Genomic DNA, 8,948 nt, shown 5'->3' on the forward strand with positions numbered 1-8,948 from the left:
GATTGCATGGAGCACTGGGTGTGGTGCAAAAATAATGAATACTGTTATGCTGAAAATAAAAAATAAATAACAAAAAATGAAAAAAAATAAAATTAGGCAGCAGATTAACATTAAAGCAGACAGAATTGTAGTAATTCAATATCAAAAACAAATTCAAATAGGACAGAAGAATATTGTCACTTTCACTCCTTTTGATGTGAGCAACATGCATTGTGAAGCATTAGTTTTGAACTATGAAGACCCTTCTAAGTACCAAGTTCAGAGAGGCTTAGGATAGACTTTAATATAACTTATCACATAATAAACTGATATTTACAAATATAATAATATATGTTTTATGAAATTGTATCTTATAGTGGTACCATTAACATTAAAATTAATTTATATCATACAGTAGTGTTATAAAATACATTGATTCTTTTGCCTAATGTCCTTGCTTAATTTCTATTTTTCTATTAATATATTTAAATATTATGTACTATAGTGAATATATGTTTTATAAACAAATGTACATATACTGTGAAATTGGTTTTGTTTATGTTTTTTTTTTTACTGGTACAGTATATATGATAAAGAATAATAATAATAAGCAAATAAATTTACAAATTAATTATCTGAAATGATTGCCATCATCTAGATTTACAGAAACAGAAAAATTCTATATTATTTAAGGATATAGTAGTTAGTGATTCAGTATCTCTAAGAGTTATAGATCAATTACTATTTTTTATTTTGCCTTGAGTCAGTGACAATTTGAGGGTTTCTAGAAATATGTGTTTTTTGCTAAGTTTTACAAATTTAGGTGGTACATTAACTCTATATAGAATATGTGTAAAATTGAATCTCTGAATGCCAGAACAGTGGAAAAAAACATGGAAAAATTAAAGTCTAATTTTGTCTTCCTCTTAGAGAACTTTTAGAAGAAATAGATAAAAGTGCCAAATAAAAAGGCACATTATTTTGGCCTAAATAAGGGACAGATAAAGAAAGAGAATTAGGCTTTGGAGATTAGTCAGGCCACCATGAAATTTATAGCAAGAAAAATAGTTGCTATTATTTCAAATATAAACATTGAAGAGTTCTATGAAGCACTTTATCCTTCTTGCTTTATTTTACTCATAACCTCAGGAAAATCACTAAAATGATTCACTTCACTGAGAAAATCTCAATCTTTTTGATCATGTGCTTAAAAGCATCTTGCACTTGTTTGTTTCTCAGTGTATAAATGAAGGGATTCAACATAGGGGTAACAGAGGTACTGAGAAGGGCTATCCCTTTATTTAAAGATACTCTGTCCTTTGCAGAGGGTTTCACATACATGAAAATGCAGCTGCCATATGAAATGGACACAACTACCATGTGAGAAGAACATGTAGAAAAGGCTTTCTTCCTCTGTTGAGAAGAAGGTATCTTCAGTATAGTCCTGATGATGTTTGCGTAGGAGAGAATCACTAATATCAGTGTAACCAGGAGGGTCAAAATGGCTGAGAGAAATGCCATTAAATCTATTACATCTGTGTCTGTGCAAGAGAGCTGTAATATAGGAGAAAAATCACAGAAGAAATGATCTATAGCATTGTCTGCACAGAAATCTAGCTGGAGACCCACAAGGAGTGGTGGAACAATTACTATAAAACCAGCCAACCACGAAGCAAAGACCAACAAGTTGCAGACTCTGTCACTCATGATGGTGGTGTAATGCAGGGGTTTGCAGATGGCCACATAGCGGTCATAAGACATGGCAGCTAGAAGAAAAAATTCAATTGCACCCAAGACAATAGTAAAAAACAGCTGTGTTGCACAACTATTGTAAGAAATAGACTTATCACCTGTTGCCATACTGGCAAGAAATCTGGGGATGCAGACAGTTGTGAATGAGATTTCTAAAAATGAGAAACTTCGGAGGAAGAAATACATGGGTGTCTTTAGATGAGAGTCCAGTAGGGTGAGGGTGATTATGGTTAGATTCCCACTGACACTCAACATGTAGGTGAAAAGAAGGAGAAGAAAAATGATCACTTGTAATTGTGGATTATCAGTCAGTCCAAGAAGAATAAAAGTTGTTACTGTGCTGTGGTTTTTCATTGCTAACTTCAAAAAAAAAAATTAAAAAAACAAGAAAAAATGAGAAATAAAGGTTATAATCTTACATGAGATACCTATTTGCTTGAGATTGTCCATACATGTGTTGTTCCCATCACCCAACCTCCTTCAGTGTTACACTAGTCAGCAGTAACAGCCTCTAAAACCTTGCTCATATAATTTGTACTCAAAATTTCACTGAGTGCAACTCTAGTATTTCATTTCTGAAGTGTCATAAATTCAGGCATTCCAAAAGGATAATATATGGTATATGAAAGTCATATAAAAAAGAAACAAAGAAAAATCCAGAAAAAATGTTATAATATTTTAATTTGTGTCATCTGTAGTTGCAAATTTTTTCCAATCTATTTAGTTCAGATTAAGTTATTTTACACGATCAGGTAACTCATTCCTCTTTGCTAAACTTATCTCTTTCTCTGTTTATTACTCCTTATGATAGTATTCTGTAAATTAGATTTCAGCTGAGGACTCCCTGCCTTTTAGAAATCATAAACTTGACCTAAATACCTGAGTGGGGATTCAGTACTTTCACCAAACTTCTGTAAACTCTTCAAGATTGAAATTCTCATGACCACTTTAGGTCTGTTTTCCTCTTTTTCCTGAAGACTTTGGTGTACTTTTGTCTCACTCACCCTGGTTATTCTCGTTTCTCTGATATGGACCCAAGTAGATAGGAAGTATATCCTCATGCATGATGACTGTGTTGTTTATGTAGCATTCTTTACTTTTGCAGTAACAGAGGAGGGTTCTAGAAAACAAGCCATTTAAAAAAGATGTTATCTACTCATGCCTGGTAGTTTGTTTTAGTGTCATTGCTCTGCATGGTTCCCCCTGTCACCATGGTAGCCTCTTCTCTCTTACTCATGTCCTTCTCCTTCTCTTCTCTTATCCTCTTGTTTTATGGTTAGCACCTTAAAATTCAGAATTTTATTAGCCTTTTCATTTTTTTCTTACTTTCCATCTTTTTCCAGACCATGCCTACATCCTCATGTTTATCATCTCAAAAGTGTATCACCAAATTTTTCTGAAGCATGACCAAATTTTCCTTAAGAAGAATGTCATGTTATACATTATTTTAAACTTTTATATGTATTTTAAAGCTATTACATTTCACACAATCCAGTTCAGGTATTAAAAAATGTAGAGATATTTCCAATGGTTATAATAATTACAAACGTTTTTTTCTTCTTTTACTTCATTCCTTTCTTATATTTTTTCCTTTCTTTTCCCAGACTCCCCAATGTATAATTTTTCTAAAAATATCTACGTTCTGGTTATTTAAGCACAATTTATACTCAGTGATTAAGTTTTTGAAATCCAAGTTTGGTCTACTTTCTTTTTTTAAAGTTGGTCTAATTTCTTAGGTCCAAAGCATAAGAAAATGTCAGTCAACAAAGGATGAATTATATAGAGTACTAAATTATAAAGTTAGAAGTGAATTCATACATGCATACTCACAAGCTAAATTTAAATTACAAAACTGCAAAAAAAAAAAAAACACATACAAAAACTAAAAAACTATTGTAAACTACTTGACATCATTATCTTCTTTTAACTGCAAATAAAATACTTGGTGAGTGGCAATAAAATAGTCACTGTTTCTGACCATTTTTATAAGCCCAGGGACTTCTGTAACTACTTCCACAATTTATCAGTAAGGGAGAGGAGATTCCTTTGGGATATGAAACTGGATATTTTATGAAATGTTTAAATTCTATTGAATTCAATAAAAGGAAACTTCTCAAATTTACTACTAATTCATTTTTCCAATGTCATATTTTGCAATATTCATAATGATCTTGTATACCAAAAACATATGTAATTATAATTATCTGAGGAAAACAACATATTCATTTAATAAACTACATTTCTGGGATTCTTTTGAATGTTATGAAGGATAGCTATTCAAAGATTGATTCCAACAAAATGCAGGTTCAAAGATTCCTTATTAGGACAAGTCAACTGAGTTGTTAAAAAAATTGTTTTAACTTCATGGCATATATTTCAATGGCTTACAAATGAATCAATATTTTTGTCCAAGTTCATGCAATTACTATGACTAAAATTTAAAAAAAAAAAATTCCCCAACCTTACTGGCTTTAGTAGCAATTTCATTCCCAACTGTCTTCTTTTGATTTGAGTCCCAGAACAGAGGAAATTTCTGAATGTTGCATATCCATCATATTTGTATATTACTTTAAACTACTTTTAACTTGTGTTCTTATCCAAAATACATTAACCCCAACATCTCACACTCAGCTGTGTGAGCTAAAAGATTTTATCAGGACAAGAAATTTATCTAGTTTCATTTCTTCTTTAAAGAGCCATATCTCTAATTTATATTAAATTTAGAGAACATTTTCTGTATTAGGTATAAAATAAATATATTTATTAAAACAAAAACTTAGAATAGAGTGGTAAAAAAAGATTTCAGTCTCCTTGTTTACTTTGAGATGTTTCTAGCCTACATGAGGAGCACAATTGCTACTTTTGTAGTTTTAGGATTTAATAATTTTGTGTACTCTGCCATTGATCTCAAGAGGATTAAACGACAAAACAATTTTTAAAAGACAAACATTTCCCAGGATACCATTGTACGGTTATGCTAAAAATACATGAATTATTTATTAAGTGAAGAAAACTCTATAATCCATAAACTCAAATGTAAAAACAAGACAAAAATCTTTGAGGCAGCTATATGCTGTTTTTCTTCTGAATTTAAAAAAAATATTTTATAAACATATAATGTATTATTAGCCCCAGGGGTACAGGTCTGTGAATCGCCTGGTTTATACACTTCACAGCACTCATCATAACACATACCTTCCCCAATGTCTATAACCCCACCACCCTCTCCCGACCCCCCGACACCCAGCAACCTTCAGTTTGTTTTGTGAGATTAAGAGATTCTTATGGTTTGTCTCCCTCCTGCCCATCTTGTTTCATTTATTCTTTTCCTACGCCAAGTCCCCCACATTACATCTCCACTTCCTCATATCAGGGAGATCATATGATAGTTGTCTTTCTCCACTTGACTTATTTTGCTAAGCATGATACCCTGTAGTTCCATCCATGTTGTCGCAAATGGCAGGATTTCATTTCTTTTGATGGCTGCATAGTATTCCATTGTGTATATATACCACTTCTTCTTTATCCAATCATCTGTTGATGGACAACTAGGTTCTTTTTATAGTTTGGCTATTGTGGACATTGCTGCTATAAACATTCGGGTGCACGGCAAAGGCAAGGGAAGCAAGGGCAAAAATGAACTATTGGGATTTAATCAAGATCAAAAGCTTTTGCACAGCAAAGGAAACAGTAACAAAATCAAAAAACAACTGACAGAATGGGAGAAGATATTTGCAAACAACATATCAGATAAAGGACTAGTGTCCAGAATATATAAAGAACTTAGCAAACTCAACACCCAAAGAATAAATAATCAAATCAAGAAATGAGCAGAGGACATGAACAAACATTTCTGCAAAGAAGACATCCAGATGGCCAACAGACACATGAAAAAGTGCTTCATTGTGGTTTTGATTTGTATTTTCCTGATGCTGAGTGATATGGAATACTTTTTCATGTGTCCGTTGGCCTTCTGGATGTCTCCTTTGCAGAAATGTCTGTTCATGTCCTCTGCCCATTTCTGGATTGGATTATTTGTTCTTTGGGTGTTGAGTTTGCTAAGTTCTTTATAGATTTTGGACACTAGTCATTCATCTGATAGGTCTTTTGCAAATATCTTCTCCCATTCTGTCAGTTGTTTTTGATTTTGTTAACTGTTTCCATTGCTGTGCAAAAGCTTTTGATCTTGATTAAATCCCAATAGTTCATTTTTGCCCTTGCTTCCCTTGCCTTTGGTGATGTTCCTAGGAAGATGTTGCTGCAGCTGAGGTCGAAGAGGTTGCTGCCGAGTTCTCCTCAAGGATTTTGATGGTTTCCTTTCTCACATTGAGGTCCTTCATCCATTTTGAGTCTATATTTGTGTGTGGAGTAAGGAAATGGTCCAATTTCATTTTTCTACATGTGGTTGTCCAATTTTCCCAACACCATTTATTGAAGAGGCTGTCTTTTTTCCATTGGACATTCTTTCCTGCTGTGTCGAAGATTAGTTGACCATAGAGTTGAGGGTCTATTTCTGGGCTTTCTATTCTGTTCCATTGATCTAACTGACTGTTTTTGTGCCAGTACAATACTGTCTTGATGATGACGGCTTTGTAATAGAGCTTGAAGTCCAGAATTGTGATGCCACCAACGTTGGCTTTCTTTTTCAATATCCCTTTGGCTATTCGAGGTCTTTTCTGGTTCCATATAAATTTTAGCATTATTTGTTCCATTTCTTTGAAAAAGATGGATGGTACTTTGATAGGAATTGCATTAAATGTGTAGATTGCTTTAGGTAGCATAGACATTTTCACAATATTTATTCTTCCAATCCAGGAGCATGGAACATTTTTCCATTTCTTTGTGCCTTCCTCAATTTCTTTCATGAGTACTTTATAGTTTTCTGAGTATAGATTCTGTGTCTCTTTGGTTAGGTTTATTCCTAGGTATCTTATGGTTTTGGGTGCAATTGTAAATGGGATTGACTCCTTAATTTCTCTTTCTTCTGTCTTGGTGTTGGTGTAGAGAAATGCAACTGATATCTGTACATTGATTTTATATCCTGACACTTTACTGAATTCTTGTACAAGTTCTAGCAGTTTTGGAGTGGAGACTTTTGGGTTTTCCACATATAGTATTATATCATCTGTGCAGATTGATAGCTTGACTTCTTTGCCGACTTGGATGTCTTTAATTTCCTTTTGTTGTCTGATTGCTGAGGCTAGGACTTCTAGTACTATGTTGAATAGCAGTGGTGATAATGGAAATCCCTGCCATGTTCCTGACCTTAGCGGAAAAGCTTTCAGTTTTTCTCCATTGAGAATGATATTTGCGGTGGGTTTTTCATAAATGGCTTTGATAATACTGAGGTATGTGCCCTCTATCCCAACACTTTGAAGAGTTTTGACAGGAAGGGATGCTGTACTTTGTCAAATGCTTTTTAAGCATCTATTGAGATTATCATATGGTTCTTGTTCTTTCTTTTATTGATGTGCTGTATCACATTGATTGATTTGTGGATGTTGAACCAACCTTGCAGCCCTGGAATAAATCCCACTTGGTCGTGGTGAATAATCCTTTTAATGTACTGTGAATCCTGTTGGCTAGTATTTAGGTGAGAATATTCACATCTGTGTTCATCAAGGATATTGGTCTATAGCTCTCTTTTTTGATGGGATCCTTGTCTGGTTGTGGGATCAAAGTGATGCTGCCTCATAAAATGAGGAAGTTTTCCTTCCATTTCTACTTTTTGCAACAGCTTCAGGAGAATACGAATTAGTTCTTCTTTAAATGTTTGGTAGAATTCCCCTGGGAAGCCGTCTGGCCCTGGGCTTTTGTTTGTTTGGAGATTTTAATGACTATTTCAATCTTCTTATGGTTATGGGTCTGTTCAGGCTTTCTGTTTCTTCATGGTTCAGTTGTGGTAGTATATATGTCTCTAGGAATGCATCCATTTCTTCCAGATTGTCAAATTTGTTGGTGGAGAGTTTCTCATAGTATGTTCTTATAATAGTTAGTATTTCTTTGGTGTTAGTTGTGATCTCTCCTCTTCCATTCATGATTTTTTTATTTGGGTCCTTTCTCTTTTCTCTTTGATAAGTCTGGCCAGGGGTTTATCAATTTTATTAATTCTTTCAAAGAACCATCTCCTAGTTTTGTTGATTTGTTCTATTGTTGTTTTGGGTTCTATTTCATTGATTTCTGCTCTGATCTTTATGATTTCTCTTCTCCTGCTGGGTTTAGGGTTTCTTTCTTGTTCTTTCTCCAGCTCATTTAGGTGTAGGGTTATGTTGTGACCTGAGACCTTGCTTTTTTCTTGAGAAAGGCTTGTACTGCTATATATTTTCCTCTCAGGACAGCCTTTGCTGTGTCCCATAGATTTTGAACCGTTGTGTTTTCATTATCATTTGTTTCCAGGAATTTTTTAAATTCTTCTTTCATTTCCTGGTTGACCCATTCATTCTTTAGAAGGATGCTGTTTAGTCTCCATGTATTTGGGTTCTTTCCTAATTTCCTCTTGTGATTGAGTTCTAGCTTCAGAGCATTGTGGTCTGAAAATATGCAGGGAATGATCCCAATCTTTTGATACTGGTTGAGACCTGATTTAGGACCGAGGATGTGATGTATTCTGGAGAATGTTCCATGTGAACTAGAGAAGAATGTGTATTCTGTTGCTTTGGGATGAAATGTTCTGAATATATCTGTGATGTCCATCTGGTCCAGTGTGTCATTTGAGGCCTTTATTTCCTTGTTGATCTTTAGCTTGGATGATCTGTCCATTTCAGTGAGGGGAGTGTTAAAGCCCCCTACTATTATTGTATTATTGTTGATGTATTTCTTTGATAATTGTTATTAATTGGTTTTTATAGTTGGCTGCTCCCACGGTAGGGGTATAGATATTTAAAATTGTTAGATCTTCTTGTTGGACAGACCCTTTGAGTATGATATAGTGTCCTTCCTCATCTCTTATTATAGTCTTTGGCTTAAAATCTAATTGATCTGATATAAGGATTGCCACTCCTGCTTTCTTCTCTTGTCCATTTGTATAGTAAATTCTTTTCCACCCCCTCACTTTAAATCTGGAGGTGTCTTCGGGCTTAAAATGAGTTTCTTGGAGGCAACATATAGATGTGTTTTTTTTTTTTTTTTATCCATTTTGATACCCTGTGTCTTTTGATTGGGGCATTTAGCCCATTAACATTCAGGGTAACTATTGAGAGGTATGAATTTAGTGCCAT

At 34.1% G+C, this 8,948-nt stretch overlaps 1 protein-coding gene across 1 annotated transcript; it reads right to left on the reverse strand.

Moving 5' to 3' along the window:
* Positions 1 to 1,146: 1,146 nt before the first annotated feature.
* On the reverse strand, positions 1,147 to 2,085 carry LOC131837860 (olfactory receptor 6C74). Its single transcript, XM_059183524.1, has one exon. The coding sequence runs from the start codon at positions 2,083 to 2,085 to the stop codon at positions 1,147 to 1,149; it is 939 nt and encodes a 312-aa protein (XP_059039507.1).
* Positions 2,086 to 8,948: the final 6,863 nt, after the last annotated feature.

The sequence above is a fragment of the Mustela lutreola genome, chromosome 8 (assembly GCF_030435805.1).
Source record: "Mustela lutreola isolate mMusLut2 chromosome 8, mMusLut2.pri, whole genome shotgun sequence".
Lineage (NCBI taxonomy): Eukaryota > Metazoa > Chordata > Mammalia > Carnivora > Mustelidae > Mustela > Mustela lutreola.

What these genes read in the sequence shown, in the direction of transcription:
- LOC131837860 (XM_059183524.1), bottom strand. Translation starts at nt 2,085, where the DNA reads ATGAAAAACCACAGCACAGTAACAACTTTTATTCTTCTTGGACTGACT.